The sequence below is a fragment of the Podarcis vaucheri genome, assembly GCF_965113315.1.
Source record: "Podarcis vaucheri genome assembly, chromosome: 10".
In the NCBI taxonomy this organism is placed as follows: domain Eukaryota; kingdom Metazoa; phylum Chordata; class Lepidosauria; order Squamata; family Lacertidae; genus Podarcis; species Podarcis vaucheri.
In genome coordinates, this window is record NC_138748.1 from 7,160,067 (window position 1) to 7,183,602 (window position 23,536).

The 23,536-nt window shown below is 42.0% G+C and overlaps 1 protein-coding gene across 17 annotated transcripts in view; it reads left to right on the forward strand.

Moving 5' to 3' along the window:
• Nucleotides 1–23,536, forward strand: part of MAGI2 (membrane associated guanylate kinase, WW and PDZ domain containing 2) — a 621,598-nt gene that overhangs the window by 497,145 nt on the left and 100,917 nt on the right. For all 17 annotated transcript variants that reach the window (XM_082239441.1, XM_082239452.1, XM_082239456.1 and 14 more), the window contains one exon: nt 22,434–22,465. In XM_082239441.1, the coding sequence (XP_082095567.1) occupies nt 22,434–22,465 (32 nt within the window). The remainder of the gene's footprint in view (nt 1–22,433; nt 22,466–23,536) is intronic.

Below are 23,536 nucleotides of genomic sequence, written 5' to 3' on the forward strand. Positions count from 1 at the left end.
GGTTAGTACTAAGAGAATCAAATTAAGGAAATAGGTATTTTAAAGCATCTTTTGAACTAGAGCCTAAAATAACCTGGATATCTGGAACATATGCTAAATATATAGATGTCTAAATAATTCAGCCTAGTGTATATTTTTAAAAAATCTTAATGTTTCCGTGTGGAGCACCCTTGGGGCTAGTAAGCCTAGAGCAGGGATTGCCAACATGGTTCCTTCCAGATGCTGTATGCTACAACTCCTGTCATCTCTAACTATTGACATTGCTGGGGGGGGGCTGATCAGAGTTGTAGTCCGCCAACATCTGGAGGGCCCTACATTGACCACACCCATCCTAGAGGCTTTTTGCCCTTCCCTTCTAGTTAAGATTTTCGTCCCCTCTGTTCTGGCTTGCTGGTTTCACACAAAAATTCATTGCTTTCCCCTCTCATTAGCCTTGGTTTTATTTTCTTAAAGTGGTTTGTATTTGTATAGGGGTATAGTTCGGACAATTGTATCCCCATTACCAGTTCCTGGTCAACAAAGATTAATAGATCTTTCATGTGTGTATAACTCTTGCATTCAGCCTTGGACAAGTCACAAATTTAGCAAGGGACTGCAATATTCAGTTGATCTCAAGAATGATCCATCTGAGAGTGTCTTTTTATGAACCACGTCCACGTTCTAGAAATATAGGGCTAGGTTGACTTGGAATACTTAACTATTGAATTACAAAGGTTCGCACAGTAACGCTTGCTTCTCTGCTTCACTTTACCATGTTTTTCTGGCCCTGCCTAATTTCAGCTTTAGACTTCCGAAACATTTCCCAAGCATTAGATTTGCTTCATGTGCCCTCTGCTTCTTAAAATGGAGAGGTTCTCTCAGGGCCTCTCCAGATTTGTGTTTTATTGCAGATGTATTCTGACTGCAACATGTTCTCGCTACAATAATTGTGCATCAGGAATTGATTCATTCTGCTTTATTAGTTGTTCTGCAATGCTCCCCCAGTGCCATCACATTATTGCTGTCCAGAGGGGCTGTAGCACAAAAAAGGAGGACAAAACAAGAACAAAGAGTTTGTGATATGAAAAGTTATGGGTTTTCCACAGGAAATTAGAGGGTTTATGGTGATTGAAAATGAAACAGTATGACTGCCCCAAAACCTTTGCAGGTGCAAGTAGCGTTAAAAACAGGGTTGCATAGGATCACCCCAATAGCGTTATGAACATCACGAATGCATACTAAAAATGATGTCCGGAGGAGCCCTCCATGCTACATAATAAGACAAACACAAGCTTTAAATCAGAAGATTGACTTAAGATTTAGATCAGAGGAGGCTAAAAAAGGGGGAAGGAGAAGAGGCTACAGCAACTGAAGGACTGTAGCAGAGAAAGGACTGTCTGCAACAGAAGCAGGACAAGGGTATAAAGCAAAAATCAGCAATTAGCAGGCTGTTTATGACTCCTGAAGGGAGAAGGATGCTATGGTATAGTGTAAAAGGTGTCCCAGAATCGAATGAGAGCATGAGACTCTTAACCTCAGGGTCGTGAGTTTGGATCTCATGTTGAGCAAAAGATTCCTGACTTGGAAGGGACCACGAGAGTCATCAACTTGATAACTTCCAATTATTCTACAAGAAGGATCAATAGCAGTCAGCACTTTGTGGTGATTGGAAAGACCACATATTTCCATACATTATATTGTGTGGCACTAATTATTTAAAAAATGAATGAGAGCATAGAAAGGCTACGCTGATGAAGCATCCCACCAACATAATTGGCAGGAGCTTAGTTTCCATATTAAATGAGCACATTAAAAGAAGAAAGAAAATGCATCTCGTAGCGTATGACACTCCCATCTCCTTCTATAGCTCTCCATCTCTCTTTGAGACAGAAATTGATTCAGACTCTTCAGATTTAAAAGACACTCTTAACAAAATGGAAATAACCCTTCCATACTGAGGAAGCTGGAAACAGTGCAATAAAACGTGACATGTTAAATTAAAGAACATTGCAGTTCTGACAACCATGAAGCATTTGCAGGCCTCATAAGTAACTTTAGTCCCACATCCCAATTTTTTATTGGTGTTTGTCCAATGAAGGGATCATCTCATGCTCTGAAAGGAAACAGCAAGGCAATTAACAGAATGCCATTCACCAGTTTCCTGTGCTTTGAAGAAACTATTTTCATTGGGACTTACTCTGTATTGCTTAAATAACATCTCTTCCTCAGAGAAGTGCTTTAAATGCTTCAGTATTGAAAGAATTTGGGGTGGGGGTTGAGCTCTGTCAGTTTCAGAACTGCAGCACAAGTGCAAAAAGTAATGAAGATACTATGGATAAAGTTATAGCCCAGTGAAATAAGACACCATCTTTCCCTCGCCCAACCCCAGCATGCATGTATTCATGAAAAGAGCCTAGAAAGGGGCATTCCATATTAAGGAAAATTGCTTTGCAGAACTGTGGTTATTGGGCAAATTCACATGCAAAAAGGTGTAGATTAGGATAAATTTCCTCTAAAATTCTGATTAATTTTTTAAGCCTTTTTTATTTTAAAAAAATGCAAATTAATGTGGAAACTGAAATTGACAGATCCACACTTGGACGTATCCCATGGACATGCAGAATTCACAAAACTATATGCATATATAGCCCATCTGTATTCAGTAAATATCTAAAAACCTTTTTTTTTATTTATCCAGGCTTTTGGATAATAGTTTGATTAAGTTTTCTTCTGGTTTTAATTTCTGTGTATGCTATAATGATGTTTTGAATTGTTCTGTGTAATTTTATGGCTATAAGTGTCCCTGGACTCCCCTGGGGATGAAGTATGGGTTATAAATTTCATATGTATGTTATATAATATACATTTCTACATTTGTTTATTACATCAAACAAATGAACACATGTATATTAGATAACATACATATGAAATTATGAACTAGAGTTTATTTCAAAACGATTCTCTAAATTTTTATTGATTTTAGATTACATTCACATTTGTAGAAAAATCAAGATTCTAATCATTTAATAACAGCAAAAGTTCTGATTCAAATAGTTTAAGCTTCGTGTTTTTACTATCTTTAATTTCATGTCTTCCTTGCTGTCAGGGGCACCATCTCTAGGTTACCCTGGGGGCCGAAGCACCCACAAAAAAATGGTTTTGGGTGCTCAGCACCTACACCACAGGGGCCCCTGATGCAACTTCTGATGGCCTTGTGAAGCACTGGAAGTCATGCCCAAGGCCTCATGAGACCTCAGAGATGCTGTGTGAGGCCTTTTGAGACCCTGGAACCTGACTTCCGATGCCACCAGAAGTCAGGTTCTGAGGCTGCGGGGCAAGTGAAGTCATAACCTGGGACCCCAGACTGTGCCCCTGCTTGCTGTGGGCAAATATTAAGGGGGAAAATGTAATTTGTGTCAACAAAATAAAAGACAGGAAAAGAAAACTAAGTTGAATTATGCCCGGGCTAATTAAAAATAGATTCAACATTCCCAAAGTATTTATTTACAGTTCCAACAGAACAAGACTTACAGCAATCTCCATCGATATATAAATTCCTTCTTTGAACTTTAACTCTTAAAACATGTTTACAGCACTAACTGATATGGGCCCCAGACAAATAAAAATAAATAACTTAGAAGCCAGACTCAGTTAGTAATTTATGTGAAGTATATTATTATTTAAATAAGATCTAATTACTCTGGTCATGTAGGGCATCTGCAGAGAGAGAGAGAGATATCTGGCATCAGCATCCATCACAAAGCTGCATGCCTAAAAAATGGAGTATTTAAATGCTACATTGTTAATGCACTTAGGTTTCCTGTTGTTACAGAAATAGGTTTCTAAACACAAATTAACGTTAGTCAAAAAGATCTTGACAGCTTAATGCATCTTACAACCAGGAGCTGAAACTTGATATTTTGTAATTCAGTGGTAAATCTAAGCACCAGTAGCAAATTAATAGGATATCCCACTGGTCCCATTGGCAAATAGTAAGCTCTTTGATTGCATTTTCATCTTCTTGGTACCACCACTGTTGTCACAGAGACTCAGACTTCCTTTCTCCTTTTGATGTGACTTTAAGTTGTCCTTCTGTGTATTATAATAAACTGATGCCTTCTCCTTGTGACAGGCAGCTGCTGCTACAATCTGCCCCCACCCCACAAAAAATATAAATTGTGTGAAAAAATCTAATTCATTTCCTGCCCATACCCACTAAATCTTTTAAACCAGCATAGATGATTTAAGTCTGATCATGCAAGCTGGTTGCCGAGTCATCCTCAGCCTCTGATTTCATTACAGTTTGAATGCATTTTTCTGCATTGGGCTCTTATGGTGCTATACTAAAAGCCTCGCTATATCTAATATTGCATAGCCTTTATACATCTACATGTCAGGTGATGAGAAATTGTTGGAAGTGCCTAAAGGGGGAAAGGTTTGAAGGGGGGAGAAGCATGAGGAATAACTGGAAGGCAAAAATAGTAGATAAGTGAAATTATGCATGGATGCACCATGAAAAAAGGATGGCATGGTTAACTCAAAGGCAGGGGTAGGAATTAAGAGCACAGGGGTGAGACTGCTGCTTTCTGCCTTGAAGGAGACGGAGGATGTGCTCTTTAATACCAGTCACTGAGTAAGTAAACTGATCAGTGTGTTTCCCACAGTTCAGAATCTCATCCTCTCTCTGCTTAAAGAAAACACTATTTTAGTACCCCACTTCTATCATCTTCAATGCACTTGTTCTATACTTGAACTCTCCCCTTTGAATGACTCCCCCCCCCATTTCCCAGCTGACTTTGCTGCAATGGTGTTCGGGGTCTTTTGATACAGCATTATGCTTCAAAGCACCCAGGCAGGCTTTTCTTTTGTTGTGGATCCTACTTTGCTCATATTTTCTTTTCAATGCATAATGCTAGATGAGCTGTCGGGAAGGGCAATGATGATTTATTTACCAAAGCTCTTCTCAATCTTAAGGCATTCGGTCTCTCCCTTCCGCATGAATTAAACTTCCCAATAGAGGATATTAGCAGTAGCTCCCCCCTTAAAAAAAAAAAAACTTTTTATTGTATCTGCAGGCTTCCATTGCCTTTTGGCATGTTACCAAAAACACCTGCATTTCATGTGTGCTTTCATATGACTGGTGCCAAGCATTGCACATATGAGAACTCATAGTAATTGAATGTCTGAAGCAGAGATGAAGAACCTATCATCCCATAGCTGGTTACTGAGCTCCAGTTCCCCTCAGCCCCAGCCAGCAGGGCCTCTGGTCAGGGATGATGGGAGTTATAATTCAGGTCAGGGGGCTATGGGGACTAGGCTAGTTCACTAAATGTTTTCCAGGCACCCCTTTCTCAAAGCCCAGGAAGCTTCTGCCCAGCTAAGGGAGGGAGGCACGATGTTCACACACACATCACCCCACCCTCCACAAGCTGGTGCCTCTGGCTCTAACTGTTCACCTACAAAACATTTCACTGCACGCCTGTGATTCAGGACCATCTGGAGGGCCACAGATTCCCCAGCCCTAGTTTCATGGCACTTTAGCCTGCACACGCACTATTCATGGTAGGGTATCGGAAACAGAATGCCTCTGCGCTGCTTTAGCTACCTTAGCACTGAAGGCAAATCATTTGTACAAATCATTTCAGCTCTGATCATCTGTGCTTTGTGTCAGCTACTGTGTACCCTTCTCCAGACAGGCCTTTGGAATAAGCAGCTCTCTTTAATTCCATGCTCTGCAAAGTGGTTGCGCTGTCTAGGAATTACAACCTAGGAATCATTTTAGCCAGAACCACCAACGCATCCGCGGGGTTTAAATTTGCTACTTGCCTCTAGAGACTTTGCTTCCTGGAGATCATGGGAGGCATATAGTTCCATAGTGTCAGGACTGTAGTGATAATATTGGCACATGTGGGAAGAAAGGGGTTAGAAGATGCTTAAAGGAGAAGGCATACACCAACATATATGTGGAACATAGGAAGTCGCCTTATCGAAAGTCAGATCATTGTTCCATCTGACTGGAAGCAACCCTCCAGTATTTCAGTCAGGAGTCTTTTTTGAGCTGTACCTGAAAATGTCCGGGATTTACATGTTCTCTGTCACTGAGCTACAGCCATCCCCCATGTTAGTGTACAGGGCCAGCCCACCTGTGAGACATTGTGAAGGGATCAATTCACATCTCTTGTTTGCTTCACCATTCCATATAGCCAAGATGCATTTAGACAAGTCAAGTGACCAAGGTCATAACATTCCTAGTCAAATGACATTCTGGTGTTTGCTATGTGACCTCTTTGTTCGATAGCCTTTCTGTTTGCTTCCTTTTTCTGTTCCCTTCCGTTTGTAGATTGTGGACCTTTGGTCGGATAGCATCTGTGTAAATTGCCCTAGTGCTATCAGTGTTGCTGTGAGGCTTAAGTGTAGCACAACACTGCCACTTTGGTTTACAAATTTAATAAATAATGATAATGTTCCTGATGCTCCTATTCAAGCTATTGACCACAATCCTGTAAATAAGGCCACACATCCACATTCTATGACATTGTTCTGGGTGGAAACATTTCATTGCATGCGCTGTTGGTTAGCGAAGTGAGAGCTGCTTACTGAAAACTTTTGACACTCGCAAGCATTTTGCAAAGGAAGCTGTGAGGAGACCGATTGTCACAGATCTACCATCTGCTTGTAACATTCCACCTTTGCTTTTAGAACAGTTTAATCTTAGACTCTCCTGTGTAGATACTAACAACCCAGAGAGCAAACCATTTTTCAAGGAGAAACAGCTGTGGTTGCAGAAGCATCAGCTAATAGCGGCCTGAACTTTCTTTGTTAATTTCTATTGTACACAGAGGAGAAACTATTTTACAGGTCTTTGTAAGCTACACCTATTTTACTGGACTTATATTTGGCCTTTCAAATTGTACCCCATAACATTCTTTTTGCATTGCACTCAAGAACAAGCAAATACCATCAATAATGGGAATGAAATTCAATAAGTTCAGAACCCAGTTATTTATTTTGTCTGTTCTTCACTGTTTTCCAGAGTTGGCCAGACCCCACTTCATCCCATCCCACTTTGAACTCTCATACTTTCACTTTCTGTGGATGCTGCCTAAACTTTCCAGCCTTTGTTCAAGATGTCATCCTTGATCATTAAGTCATTGGGATGTTTTAAAACTAATGTATTTATTACATTTCTCTTTTCTATCTAAGAAGAGAAATACATGGGCTTTGCAAGTCTGTGAGGCACGTTAGACTGAGAGACAGTGACATCTCCAATGCAAACTATTAACCACTAAGGATGACTTGAGATTTGAACATGACTTTTTTACATTCATACCCTATATTCCAATGTCTCAAAATAGTTTTCTGAAGCTGGATTCAATAGCCAATTCTGCTACTCTTGTTTTTATTTCAATTTACACACTACTGTGACTGAACAATAGTGAATACTAGTTTATACTTCTCTGAACATGAACATGAAAAGATTCCTTGGGAGACTGTTGGTCCTTACTGATTATATTTTTTAAACCACAGAAAGTTTCTTAAAGTCACACATGCAGAGACAATTCACAAAGCCATGGGAAGCCACATAAAATGGAGAGCAGTCTGTTCCTTTCAATGGAAATTAGCTCATCATGGCCAACATGTCATCAGCTGACAGCCAAAGCCCTGCTGGGAAGCATAAGCCCTTTGGGTTGCCTCAGTAACTGCTAAGGTCTTCTGAATGATGATTGTTGTGCTTCAATATAACCTCACAATTAGCTGTAGTGCTAAGCTTTCACACAACACACTCGGGAAGCAGGCTAATTGACCTGCTCAAGGAAGGGGGTTACCCTCATCCATGGGGGTGGGGTACGAGGCTCCAGACCATACAATCTCAGCCACCTGTTGGGAGCTTTGAGGGTGGTGGAGATCATGGCCACCTGTGGGCTGCTCTGCTCTATAAAAAGCATTTGCTCCAGTGCCTGGGTGTGGACAAGCCATCTCCTTGTTGTGGAGTCTGTTCCACAGACTGCTGGAAGCAGGGAGCCTTCAGACCTTTTGTTGTGAGTTTGCTTTTCCTTTAAATAAACTACTAAGACCTGATCAACCTGTTGGTGTGGGAAGCCTTCTTTGGGAACCTGAGTATCCAGACCCTTGTGAGCTCTCCTCTGGCTCTGTGGGATACAACACCTCCCTTTTCTGCAATGAGTTTGTGCCTACTTCTTAGGTAACATTGTTGATCCCCTGGTGCTTGCTGTTTTAAGTACTCAAATACTGAAAGGTCAGCTTTGTCTTGTACCATTTGATTGGATGATTTGGTGTCATATATTGAAGTGGATAATGTTTTGAGGGCATAAGCGTGACCATGCCATGTGTCTGTTCGAAGTGTGGAGTAGAGGTTGTATCCTTTGCTGGTTTGATCTCTCAGCATTAAACTATTAGTAGTAGTGCCTCATTTAGGAAATACAGAATTCTAAGAAAGCAAATAGTCTGCAAATAGTCGGGGGTTTTTGCATACATAGCATACATTTAAAGCACATCACCCCAGGATTCTTGGGGGTGTGCTATAAACCTATGCAAGTAGAGGCCAGTGGGGTGTGTGGGCAGGGCTGTGTCACTATCCTGGCTTCCTAGTGCCATGTACCACTGCTGGCTACCAAACGGGCAAGAGCAAGGAGGTGGTGAATCCCAGGTGGGAGCATTGGATTGGCTCTTCCAGTGTGCCGTGCTGAAGTTCCCACTGCTTCCCTCTCAGTAACTGGCAGCAGTGCCCAGCACTGGGTGCAGGGATACAGCCACACTGGCTGCTACTGTGTGTACACAGCCCAAGAACAAAATCACACCCAAGTGTGGTGCTATAGGCACAAGGGGTTAAGTGGGTGTTGCAGTGAGCAGATCTGCCACCCTACAACCCATGAGTTTCCAATCTGTTTTGAGGGAGGGGAGGTTTTTGAGTAAGTGGGAAACCCCCCCCCCCATATTAGCCATATCTGAGTATACAGCTCTGGACACATTATTTTTTAAATCTGAGCACTCTGCTGGCATTGTGTTCATAACTTTTATCTATGACCACACCATGGAGATCATTAAGGAGAATTGCTCCCTGTTGGCCTGGATAGATTGTTCTGCAGCTTTCAAATATCTGGAGTGTTTGGCGATTTCACAGTCACTTCTAAGCATACTCTGGAGTAACTTTGCTCAATCAGGAAGGTTTCAAATGACATAGATGTTTTAATTTTAATTTTCATTGGGTTTTATGCATAAACAAAGAAAACAAAAGTAGCAAATACAAAAAAAAACCCCCAACTCCTCAGCAGACACCTACCAATTATATGGAATTTGCTGCCAAGGAGTGTGGTGGAGTCTCCTTCTTTGGAGGTCTTTAAGCAGAGGCTTGACAACCATATGTCAGGAGTGCTCTGATGGTGTTTCCTGCTTGGCAGGGGGTTGGACTCGATGGCCCTTGTGGTCTCTTCCAACTCTATGATTCTATGATATGTACACAATTCTATCCAGTGGGTGCATAATCAGAAGTAATCTATCTTGGAATTTACTCATGCATTCCAAATTTCCAAGAATCCAGCAGGCAGCTGTTGAAGGATTGTTTGCACTGGTAGCATATGTTAAAGCTCCACCATAAGGCTCCAACATAGGGATGTCCAATTCCATAATAATTTTTTATTATTATTTATACCCACCCATCTGACTGGGTTGCCCCAGCCATTCTGAGTGGCTTTCAACATATATAAAACATTATAAAGTTTAAACTTAAAAACCCCCAAAAACCTGCCTTATACAGGGCTGTCTTCAGATGTCTTCTAAAGGTTGTATAGCTAATTACCTCCTTCCCTTGGTGTCACATAACCCTATACCCAACATTTCTTCGATGAAAATAGGGACATCCTAAGGAAAAGTGGGACATTCCAGGATCAAATCAGAAACTGGGATGTCTTCTGTAAATTTGGGACTACCCCACATAGCAAGGATAACATCTGGAGTTTCAATTTGCTGTAGACTACAAATTATGAGGGTTTGTTGTTGTTTTTTCTAAAATGGTAATGTCCACACATTACTATACCAAACTGCAACATTCGAACCATGCAACATTTTCTATAATCGGGCAATAGATATAGCGTACAAGAGTTGTACCCCATCTTGGGGCTAAGCTCTGACGTGTTTTTCCTTATGTGGGCCAACACTGACTTTGCTGGTCTAGAGCACTGCAGATTTGTCCATTTCACTTCTTCAATCTGCTCACCCATATCTGTCTCCCAAACTGCTTTCAATCCTCTACAGGAGCTTGTCACAATTTCTGTTAAGATCTTCTAAATACTTGAAACTAATCCTTTGCTTTTAGAGCTAGCATTAGCAGTAAGATCTTCAAACTCTGTAAGAGGCCTTGTTGTCTGCATCCATGGGAGAATGTCACAATTTACATAACAGGAGCCATCCCACCTTGATGTTTCCAATACCAACTTGAAGTTGAACTTGCACTACTGGGGAATCATTTTGATAAAAATCACACCCTCTGTAATGCCCCCTCTGTTGCCATTTAGCTATAACTCTTCGAAGTGTCATATCAAGTTCAGTGGTGCCTCGCAAGACGAAATTAATCCGTTCCGCGAGTCTCTTCGTCTAGCGGTTTTTTTGTCTTGCGAAGCAACCCTATTAGCGGATTAGCGCTATTAGCGGTTTAGCGGCTATTAAAGGCTTAGCGGCTATTAAAGTCTTAGTGGATTAGCGGCTAAAAGGCTATTAGCGGCTTAGAAAAAGGGGGGGGAGCGGGAAAAAATCGGAACACTCGCAAGACGTTTTCGTCTTGCAAAGCAAGCCCATAGGGAAAATCGTCTTGCGAAGCAGCTCAAAAACGAAAAACCCTTTCGTCTAGCGGGTTTTCCGTCTTGCGAGGCTTTCGTCTTGCAGGGCACCACTGTACTTTAATCTAGGGTGGTTGGCTAACGGAATCAAAGGAGAGCAGGCTTTGCTGCCATTTTTGTCAAACTTGAAGCATGGAGAGTGTGAATATATTTCATATATGTTTGAGAAAAGAAGGTGATAGAGCTTCAAATGGTCAAGACCACAGAGGGCTCTTATTTAGCCTTTAATCCTTTATTTTAATCCAGTTTTTTTGAACTTGACAGATCATATATAACTTAGAAAGTTGAAATGCATTGTGGTACATGCCATTATTTGGGAGTCGCCGTCCTCCCAACTGGTTTTCTATACAAAATGAAATGATATTAATAAGCATTTGTTTTTGCTGGCTTTTATCAAGAAAAGCTAAATAGGAGCTTCATAGAGTATTTTGTGGTTTAAAATACTAATTTATTTTGCTCTGCTATTATAAGCACTATAGGTAAAGCTGATTAGAATATGAAATACATCGATAGCATTTTTATACGAGAAAGACCTGTGGAGTGCAGTCAGCCATAGGTGCATTGTAAACCACTGAAAACCAAGTTTTACTGATCTTCTTGTTTACATCATTTGTCTTTGCAATGAAACGAGAGAAGATTCATATTGAGCCTGTAGCTCCTACCAAAAGGGGTTCTTTGGTGTGTGACATTTTCATTTGGGCATTCTGAAATCAAATCGTACAAGGGATCCTTTATGGCAGGGCCCGACAGGTTGGACTCGATGGCCCTTGTGGTCTCTTCCAACTCTATGATTCTATGAATGTCAGTTGTGGTTGACTGCAGGCAGGCTTTCAGTGGGACAGGGATTCTTGCCGGGTCTTCAGTGCCATTATTTTTAAGAGGTCCTTCCACCCCAACTCCCCATTGGTTCTCACTTCCACACTAGTGTGCCTTTTTGTCAGCAGAGTCCCACAATCTCCCACGACGTTTGTGTCATCACCACAATACCATTCATGGTCATTGCACCGGCCTAGACTAGGGGCAGAGCCCACCAAATACAAACTTAACAGCCACTGGCCTGTTCCTTCCTTTCATTGGAAGTAATTCTGGCTGTGCAGAAGAGCTTGTGCAATGGGACTTTGGTGCTCCCCTGACAGACACCCAAATGTCTGTCCCCTGACAGACACTCACCTGTCCTGGATTAGCAGGAAAGAAACTTCAGAGGTCAACAGAAGTGGGACATGAGAACAGCAGCTACTTCCTCCCATGTTATCTTGGGTCATCCTCCCAAATTTGATGGCTGCTACTGTCTATCACAGTTAAGCTAACCACTTGGCATTTGGAAGCTCAGCTAGGTCATAGGAACATGGAAAGCTACCCTCCCATCAGATGTCAAGGAGACAAATAGCTATACAGTGGTGCCCCGCAAGACGAATGCCTCGCAAGACGGAAAACTCGCTAGACGAAAGAGTTTTCCGTTTTGGAGGTGCTTCGCAAAACGAATTTCCTATGGGCTTGCTTCGCAAGACGACAATGTCTTGCGAGTTCCTGCTGGTTTTTCCCCTCCCCCCCTTTTCTAAGCCGCTAAGCCGCTTATCAGCTGATCCGATCAGCAGATAAGCCGCTAAAAGCCGCTAATAGCGCTAATCTGCTAATCCGTCAATGGGCTTGCTTCGCAAGACTAAAAAACCGCTAGACGAAGAGAATCACAGAACGGATTCTTTTTGTCTTGCGAGGCACCACTGTACAACTTTTAGGAGACATCTGAAGATAGCCCTCTATCGGAAAGTTTTTAATGTTTGATGTTTTATTATGTTTTTATATGTGCTAATGTCTACCCAAACCCTTCTACGTTTCCGCCTATATTCTCCCCTCACCCCTGGCAAGAACAGTGGTGATAGCAGCAGCATTCGTAGTGGCCAAATCCAAGTGTAACTGGCTTGCCTACAAAGGTAGAAATTGTAGCTGTATATGGAACAAGACTGTAAAACAGCAATCAGTGAAAGAATCAGAACAGGCACAAGTACCTTTTCCATTACCTGTGTGTGAGAAAGAGAGACAGAAAGAGATAGGCTATGTATGCCTGAAGGCACTTGATGTAGCAACCTTGCTTGGTTAATGGCTGGACGTGAAACTACCTAAGATCCTGATGTCCACCATCTTGAGTTCCATCGTGCATATATCAGCATCTCTTATCATGTCCTCCTCTCTCTGTTCCACATGTTTTGCCTCCTCACCTTCAAAATTATAGGAAGGGCTTCGTATGACAGTTTCATCATTTCCTTCACTGGGTGCAGGAATTTTATTTTCAATATAAACTCTTGTTTTTGCACCTACACACACACCACTTTTAACAGTTCTCTGAGACGTGGAGGGGAGGAAAAGGGGAAACTGGGACATTTTGGGATCAAATCAGAAATCAGGAGGCTTCTGTAATTCCAGAACTTTCCCTGGAAAATAGGGACACTTGGAGGGTATGAGCTTTTGTAAAATGACCACTCAAGATGACTGGGCCCTGTTCTTGTTACCCTTAGCACTTTCTCGGTGAAACCCAGGGAACCAGGCCCAAAATCTTTTAAGCAGAGTGTGGTTGGAGCTGTAGTCTATGACTTGGCTCAATGTCTTGATTTATCTACTCTGAATGCACTTTTAATGGTTTTCTACTCTTTAATTGTAGTATTGTGACTGTGATACAGTTGTTGTCAGGATTGTGTCACAGTTTGTGGTCTCCTGTGTGGATAGCATTATTTGGGAGGAACTTCAGGGAACATGAAATAACGGCACATCTTAGGTTGACAGGTATCTCATATCTCACCACTGAACAGCCAAAACTAGTTCCTAGGGGTGTCTTTGATCCCTGGTTTGTCTCTGGTTAATGTCCAGGTATTTTCATTGGTATTTTTAGGGATTAGCATTAGACTTGTGGATTTGTATTTGCGTAGGCAGGTCACCCTGAGGTAAATGGGGTACATGAAGTCAATGTCGTTGCTTCTGCCTCTAAAAAACCATTTTCTGACTGGCTCTGCTTTGCATATTCTGGGCTCTGCTAATGAAATGAAATAAAAATAGATCACATAGGGCTGGTCAGCCCCCGTGTTCCATGACACACCCTCATTATTCTGAGTTTGAGAGACTGACAGCCTATTAGACCACCAAAGTGTTTCTGAACAGCTTATGCTTTCAATCACCTATAACATGCTTTTGACCCCCAAGGTAAAACACTTTAATTTTAGCAGCTTGGGGGAACTTTTGATGATGATTTTTATTTGTGAGATTAATGGACCACTAACTGTTGCCATTTTTCATGCTTGCTATCAAGGTAACTTGCTATAATTTTCAAACCAGCTGTACCATTGGGGCATTCTTTAAAATACATTTAACCTTTTAAAAGCATATATGGGTTTTAAACTGTTTTTCTGGTCCAACTGCTGGTATCTTTTTTTTACCGCTTTGCTTTGCGTTTCATAACTCCAGTTTGAAATGCTTCTGCATTTTCTTATGAAAGATTTTCCCTGTGATTATAAATTGTTAAATCTGTAGCTCTATCCAGACTAATTCGTGTCCTTGAATCCATGTGTAAGAATCCTAAATCTCTCCAGGGCTATCATACTGTAGGTTTAAATTATGGGGGGAAAGTAGGTTTGAATTATGGAAAAAACAAAAACTGTTTTCAGTGGCCATTTGTGTTCCTTCATAACCAAGGTCAACCATCACCAGCCTTGTCTCACTCCTGCCCAAATCCTGATGCTATTTTGTCTTCTGTGTCCATTTTGTCTCTGGGTGCTTAGCCCAGCCCCTGCGCTGGGGGTCTTCTGTTAGGGTCAGGTGGTGAAGCTCCATGAAATCCATTCTGTTGATCTGCCAGGAAGACAGGAGAGACTGCTGATTCCAGGTTTAACTTGCCCTTAAGCATGCAGGAGGAACTACCTGCTTATATTAATAGTTAGGGTGAGTTCAGAAGTTAGAACAACTCTTTATTGTTTAAATAAAAAAATTCCTTCCAGTAGCACCTTAAAGACCAACTAAGTTAGTTCTTGGTATGAGCTTTCGTGTGCATGCACACTTCTTCAGATATCTTTATTGTTTATTTGACTGCAATACTAAGTTCAGTAGATTTTCTTCAAAAATCAATTTCTTTGGTTAAAGTGCAGTTGGTGTGGCTTAATCCCAGGGGACCATGAGCACTTTGTCTTGAGCCTTTTAGCTAAGCCGTAGAGTCCTATTGCTCTATATTCAGTGGGTGGAGGCAGCTTCAATCAATTGGGTTGTTCTGTTGTGGGTTTAATGCATACTCTCCAACATTTCTCCAGTGAAAATAGGGACATCCCATTCCATAATAATAATTCTATTATTTATTATTTATACCTTACTCATCTGACTGGGGTGCCCCAGCCACTCAGGGCAGCTTCCAACATATATAAAAACATAATAAAATGTTAACCATTAAAAAACCTTCCCTATACAGGGCTGTCTTAAGATGTCTTCTAAAGGTTGCCTAGTTACTTACATCATTGGCTTGGGGGGGGGGCTCATAACTCCATACCCTCCAGCATTTCTCTGATGAAAATAGGGACGTTCTCAGGAAAAATGGGACATTCTGGGATCAAATCAGAAACTGATATGGCTTCTGTAAATCCAAGACTGTCCCTGGAAAATAGGGATACTTGGAGGGTCTGTTTAATGATAAAGGTGGGGCACTTGGATGCCTATGTAAATTGGTCTTCCTAGTGACCCTCATGCGGTTCTGGGGGGCAGAGAGGATAAGAACTTAAGGATCCCTGAGTACAACACAAGGGCATGGTACCAACTAACCAAAGGGAGTTGATTATCACCAATGTGCCCCCAACATGCATCCACAGAAGGGCCGGCCCACCCAAGAGGCAAAGTGAGGTGACTGCCTCAGACAACAGAATCCACAGAGGCACCACTCCCTGATGGAGAGCTGTATTCCCACCTTGCTCTTGATGTAGATCTACACTCATTCCTTCTTCCCTATCAGGGAAGGAAGCACCATGTTGTGGTTCTCCACAGGTGCCAAAATATAATTGGACCAGCCCTGGTCTCTTTTTAATATGAAAACAAAAACCTAGAATTTGTCCTTTAAAATATGAAGACAGTACTGCCACAAAACTGAATGTAAACCTAACATGAAAACAATGACCTGTACATTGGGAAAGAAAGTTTTTGATTAAGTGAACTAAAGGTTGCATCACGCAGGACCTTGAAAGTATGCGCCAAGATCAATTATCCCCCTGGAAAGTGTCAGGCAACCATCTGTTCCTTTGCAAAATAACCGAGGAAGCCATATGCGAAGAGGCATTTTGATGATAAAATGGAATAAGCAAAGTCTTATGGACCTTATCGTCCATGCATCAAGTGATGTGGAAACAAGATGGCATCCATGAAATCAGCAGTGACTGACTTTGGCCTTCCAGAGGTTGCTGGACGCCAACTCCTATCAGCCCCAGTTAGCATGGCCAGTGATTAGAGATTAAGAGAATTGTAGTTCTGAGAGACAACAGGCTTGCGACCCCTACCTTAAATTTCATTGTAAAGGTTCTGAGTTAACTCACTTCCAAACATTGACTAAACTAAACTACCACCAACCTTACTCGTTACTAGCATCCAGAATAATGCTCATTGCTGAAAATTTCCAGAAGCTTCAAAAGAGTGCACAACATCTTAATAGAATGTTTATACACACACACACACACACACACTGGTACCTTGGGTTACAGACACTTCAGGTTACAGACTCCGCTAACCCAGAAATAGTACCTTGGGTTAAGAACTTTGCTTCAGGATGTGAACAGAAATTGCACAGCGGCGGTGCGGCAGCAGTGGGAGGCCTCGTTAGCTAAGTGGTGGTTCAGGTTAAGAACAGTTTCAGGTTAAGAACGGACCTCCGGAACGAATTAAGTTCTTAAGCCGAGGTACCACACTGTATGTGTATGTTTTCAAAGTGCAATAAAGTAAAATGAATGTGACCAGGTAATTTGTTCATTTGCTGTAAGATTGCATCTTAGATTAGGGTTCAACTAAAAGTTGGACTTTGCCCTTTTCCTTCGCAAAGGGCTAAACTGAATGCAAAGACAAGTGTTCTAGCTATATCCCCACCCCCCATCCCCCGCTTGTCTTTATTATTCTGGTTAATAATAAGGCTTTATTTGTAGTTGATGCGCCTAAAGCTTTTTCCAAAGAGCATTGCACGTATGTACTTACAATGAAGTTGGGTGCTAAGTTTCGACAGCTGAGAAATGATAAGGAAATAGCAGCATGGTTAGGGCAGTATGCTTCCCTAGTGTAGAAAAAAGGGGGTTTAAAAAACACTCTTAAAGGTAAAGGTAAAGGTACCCCTGCCCGTACGGGCCAGTCTTGCCAGACTCTAGGGTTGTGCGCCCATCTCACTCAAGAGGCCGGGGGCCAGCGCTGTCCGAAGACACTTCCGGGTCACGTGGCCAGCGTGACATCGCTGCTCTGGCGAACCAGAGCCGCACACGGAAACGCCGTTTACCTTCCCGCTTGTAAGCGGTCCCTATTTATCTACTTGCACCCGGGGGTGCTTTCGAACTGCTAGGTTGGCAGGCACTGGGACACTCTTAAGAGGGTTTTGTTGACAAAAAACACTCTTAAGAGGGTCTAATTCCCGAATAGCCCAGTGAAGCTTCTGCTTCGCCTCTGGGCAGTGGCAGCACTGCTGGGTTCCAGGGTGGGGCAGAGGCAGGGTGACAGTGAGGCAGGAGCGATTTGGGATCACCTTACCACCTCCCTGCCCTGTGCCATCTCAGAGCGTGACAGCAATACTTCTGGTGGGAGGCCAGGTCCATGGCGCCACCCCTCCCCACTAGTTGTTCTCATGGGTATGGAATGGAGTATCCTGAACATGGAGCAGGGGCAATTCACAGAGTGACACTCCCCACCTTGTCTCTGTATAATTGCATTAAAGGTAAAGGGACCCCTGACCATTAGGTCCAGTCATGGCTGACTGGGGTTGTGGTGCTCATCTCGCTTTATTGGCCGAGGGAGCCAGCGTACAGCTTCCGGGTCATGTGGCCAGCATGACTAAGCCGCTTCTGGCAAAAGCAGAGCAGCGCACGAAAACACCGTTTACCTTCCCGCCGTAGTGATACCTATTTATCTACTTGCACTTTGACGTGCTTTCGAACTGCTAGGTTGGCATAAGCAGGGACCGAACAATGGGAGCTCACCCCATCACAGGGAATTGAACCGCCGACCTACTGATCGGCAAGTCCTAGGCTCTGTGGTTTAACCCACAGCGCCACCCGCATCCCAATATAATTGCATTACCCATCTTTTTAATCAGCCTGTTTTCAGAAAAGTTAACTGTGTGTACTTATTAAAACATCCCATTCTATCTTTGGCACTCCTGCAGAGGCTATTTTGAATACTGAAAAGAAGAGTAGCTTCGTGCTTCAGGTGGCAATTGTTAATTCAATTAACAAGAAATGCCATTTGGGGTGGAGTCTATCTCTATTAAGATCAGTGTGGGTTTTGACGTTGACCTCTGTGGAACTGAACCATTTGTTTTTATTTTATTTTTACTCCACTATATTTATTATTGACATTTTCCTCTTGCTCAGTAATACAATTTTTCTGGGTGGCTTACAAGAGAAGCTGGAAAACAATTACTGTACACAGAAAAAAATAGGCTGTAAAAGGATAAAATCTTATACAGGGTAAAACCAGCAGGTACAGCAAAGCTCACAATAGCACCTGCTGCTGTAGCTTCCATGGTTAGCTAGATGTTTGGGAGGTTGCTGCCATGTAGAGCTTTTCTTGCTGGGCTGAAAGTGTGTCTGGGTCTATCTGCTGTTGGTCCTGTCCTCCTCAACGTCACAGCCTTTCTGGTGTCCTACGCCCCCCAGGTATAGTGGGATACACAATCATTTTAGTTTGCTAGTATTTGTAGCTTCATGTTTCTCTATTTAAATGTACATAACTGTTATGCAAATGTATCTTATAAACACATCCCAAAAGTGGAGAATCAGGATAAATGCAGCCATTTCAGAGCTGAGTCCCTGAAGCTACAGGGGCTGTTTTGTTTTGTTTACTTATTTATAAGGGTGTTTTTTTGTTTTGTTTTTTTACCCGCTCTTCATCTTAAAGTCCCAGGGCGGATTATAACAATGTAATAAACAATTATACAGATAAAACAGTTACAATTATAGAACAAATAAAACTGTTCCATGTGGAACAGAACGGCTCCGCAGCTTTGTTCCCTGGTCTCTGCTGCTAGGACACAGCTTTTTCACTCTGAAAATAAACATTGAAAGTGAAAGTTGGAGGAAGAAAGTGGCTGGTCACTGTTAAGTTGTGGGTGAACATATCAGACGACACAGCGATTCTTCAAACAGCTCTTCTTTATTCAGAGGCCAGAACAGAACTGAAGGGCTCAGTCAGCCTGCTTATATAGAGCTCCAGTACAACGTTACTGTAGCAACTTTCTAAAACTATCCAATCACTGAACGTCACTTTCGATCCTTCATTTGCATAACTTTCTACAGTATCCCCCTGCTGGCCCAGGGTGAGAACTTCAGTACATAACAGTCACACTGTCAGGCTGTGGTGGTTCCAGGGCTATGAGGAGCCGGCGAAGCAGAGCAACACCCTCTTTCAAATCAGTAAGGAATGATTGGTTCTTGGCCAGTGCTTCAGGTCCAAGGCCTGTGAAGTAATTGCTAAGGACAGGGTCAGACTGATCTACATGGATGTTTAATATAGCCAAAACCAAGGGTGACATTGCTTTACTGAATCCTCTGAGTTTCCTTGTGAGATGAACCTCTCTCCAAAGGAGATATAACACATGACTGAAGGTCACTGTGCACAGCCAGAATCCACCAATGGGTTTTTCCAGAATCTCCTGCTGGGAAAAATTCAAGGCCGTTTGCCACAGGAATGAAACTGCCTGGTATACCAAGGGAGACAGTGAGTGGGGTCTTATTCATTGATGGGCAGTTACCATAGGTGCTGCCAGAGAGCATATTTGCTCTCCCAGCTGGTAACTTTATTGTGATTAAGATGTTCTCTCTTGCCATTGGTGATATATGAGCATGTTTTGTCATAAAAGCCCTATCCTAGTTACCCCAGCAATCTGATCATAGAGATGAATGGTGGTGGTTTCAATTGATGGTATATCACCAATGCTCTTCCATTCCCTGGGTGAGATTTGGGCTGAACATGGCTACTTTGCACTACAGGGGTGGGGGACCTATTGAGAAGGCCCACTCTAACAGAGTCGTGGAATTTGATGGATTCTGGAACACTCTTGTTGAGGTTAGCGTCACACCATGGAATGAGAATACTGTTATAATTACATTTTCATTTTACAAGCAAGGAACATTAGTCTAGCCATTCTTTTAAATACCACAGAATGTTAATGAATATTTGATATAAAATCATTCTCTCTGTTTCCAGTTCAAATCTTCATTCATTCATTTATTCTTACATTCATATAACCAGCCTTTCTTGGATCATGGAGTCCAACACAGCTTACGAGTGGGTCCTAGGCAGTCACCCCATATCCCATAATGACAGAGCTGCAACAAAAATGGTACCACCAACAGGCAAGAAAGGAAATATCAGTTACTCCCCCCCAAAAAAAAGCCAAAGAAGGAAGGAAAAATACCCAAGCAGTCCCAGAAATACTCAGTGACATTGAATATTGAGTGACTGAGGACGGAAGGAGGATGAAGAATACAGTATAGGTGGAAAAACAGTAGAAAGAAACATTTCATTGTCTAGATAGGTCATTTCCTGGCTCACACTGGGAAATTATTTTAAAATGTCACTAGGAATGGGAGATATAACTGGTCGTAAATATTGGTGGGAAAGTCAGATTTTAATGTAGCTGTGAGTCTGCACATACATACACACACCAACAATCCATAATGGAGTGAAAACCCAAAATGGGTGGGGGACTCAAAACAGGCCAGTAAGAACTGCACATGCTCAGTGAGTGTGGAATGCTGATGGACTGCTGGATGGGTGGGCATGGAGTGAAGTCAGGGGAACCATCAGTAGAAGGATTTCACACTGTCCCGTTTTGCTTCAAGGCCCAACTTCTCACTCTTAACATTTAGATCAAATGTAGACATCTTCAGTATATTGATTAAATATCACAGCAGAGGCTTGGATTCTAGCTTTTCATTCTGTGAACAGAAGGTGCTTTCCTACACAAATCCCCAACACCACGCTTACATAGACGGGGGGGGGGGGCTTCTGCTGCTCCCAGAAAGGTCCCCTAGGTGAACTTAATTCTCCTTCCAGGAATGAGCACACTGTCTGTGAATGGAGAAAACTTCCAGTCCCAGTCATAGTTCCCATAACATACTAGAAAGAATTAAATTTTTCAAGGCATTGTTTTCTAGTAACACAAATCCTGAAAAGGGGGGGGGGAACTTAGGTGGAATCTATACCTATATAAAAAAACATTCTGAAAATGCTTCTTTTTTAAAAAGCGTTTTAAAAAGTACATTGAATTTTCCATAAGGCTCACCATCGTCATCTAGTGTCACATTGTATATTGCACTTTAAACACCCTTAAAACGTTTTATTTGCAGCCGTATAGCTGAGTCCACAGTCTTTGGACAAATGTTTCTGGACCTTCAAAAATCAGTATGCGTAAAGTCAGACACTTTTCCATGAAAAAAGCCTTCCGCTTTTCATGTACTTACTGCCTGAAACTTGTTTTTAACATAGAAGCCACATATAAAGCAATTCTTTTCAGTGTGTTCTGTTACCAAAGTAAATAACAACAGGTCTTTTCTTTATTCATTTTATAACCTCCCTAAAACATTTAGATATATTCTTATCAATATTAACTTTCGTAGATTTTCACGGGTACAGGAATGCAGGTTTTGGTGTCTTCGGGTGTCTTCCCGTGTAAGAGTCGGGGTGTCTGGGCGACGTTTCGACGAGGTCGAAACGTCGCCCAGACACCCCGACTCTTACACGGGAAGACACCCGAAGACACCAAAACCTGCATTATCAATATTAATTATCAATATATTGCTCGTTCCATTCTCCAGTAAACAAGCCACATTTCTACAAGTTGAGTTTGAAGTTTTTGGTGTTCATAAGAAGATAAGAAGTTTCTTAGGAGAAGAAATAATTGCAGGATTATTTATGCAGAAAAAAATGACTTATTCCTTGATTAATTTGGCAGTGTTGCTTGATGACATAATTTAAATATAATGTAATATGTTTTATGTTATAGTCAAGTATTGTAGCTATTCTGAGTTGTCAGCTGTGCTCAGTGGTATCTGCTGAGTACCTTGAAATCCACTCTCTAGGTCCCTGTACAACTTGAGCAAGCAGTGAATTGAATTTTGGAAAATTGTGCCTGACCATGCTCTTTCTAAAGATAATGTCAAATGTATTTTTGACTCCACTGAGTAAACGTTAAGGTGACCTTGGATGTTCAGATTAATAATATTCTTCTAGGCCCTTCTATCTTCCGTCAGGGACTATTGTATGCTCTCATCAAAATTAATAAAAATTACACATATGAACAAACAACAAAGAGGTCTATTGTTGTCCAGTCTGCATAATAAAAATAAAACAAAGATGCACTGATGTTTTCTTTTCTTTTCCTTTCTTTAGGATTTTTTTCACCATGGAAGACTCCAAAACCTGTAAGTTTTCTTCTCAAAGTCTTTGCATTATAACATGTGATTATGTGCTAGTTATTGATTTTGAGTGCATTCAGTTTCAGTGGGAGAGAATTAACTGGGTGCTTCAAGTGGCAGTCCTATAGCCCAAGTGCCATTCCCTCAGTGAAGAGGGAGGTCCATGAATGGGATGCCACCTATGATACCAGAGGGCCGGCCCCCACCTCCCTGCCCCCCGACTCTAAAACAGAGGATTCCCAGGCTTGTGCTGCTGGGGGCAGCCATGTTTATTCAGGACCCAAAGCCTTCCCAACACATCCACAAAATTTCCCTGGAAATTTCCCTCCCATTATAGCTACTGAGTGGGAACATCAAATTAACATCAGTTAAGATTGAGAACAATACTATTTACTTTAGCTGGATTGTGTATTATGTGGTTATTTATCAGAATGCCTTTCTAACCATAAACACCTGGAAAGAAACCCCATAGGACTGGATGGGGCTTCCTTTTGAAAGCATATGCTTAACATCAATCAGCACATCTTACCTCTTCAGGATTTTATACCGTCCTCATTTCAAGCAAGTTTGCCTTATGATTGCAGAGTGGTCACAACGTGGAAGTAAACCTTTTTGAATTTAGTGGGGATTACCTATGGAACAGCATTCTTAGGATTATATTGTGACCTTTGTTCCTGTGTTTTGACCTGGAACCACCGTGCTTCCTGTGCTTCAAAACTCTCTGCAAAAACAGCTAGCTAATTAGTATTTCTTCCTAACATCTAATCCTCCTTGCTTCCACCAGTCTGTTCAGCATAATTCACAAAGCATTTCTCAATAGGATTAGCCAAAGGTAAGTAGATTATATTAGATCCTGGCTGCCTCGTGGCCTGGCTGCAGGCAGGTATTTGTTATCTAAGCTAGGCAACAACATTTCAGACCTGCAGGGAAAACTCGAGCCAAGGAGGTTCAGGGCAGAAACCCCGTTTTCAGCCAAAGGGCCATGTTCTCCTCTTGGGCAACCTTCTGAAGGCCAGGCAACAGACATGGGCTAAGGCCAGCCAGAGGCCAAATAGCAGCAATGGTGGTGTCAGGAGG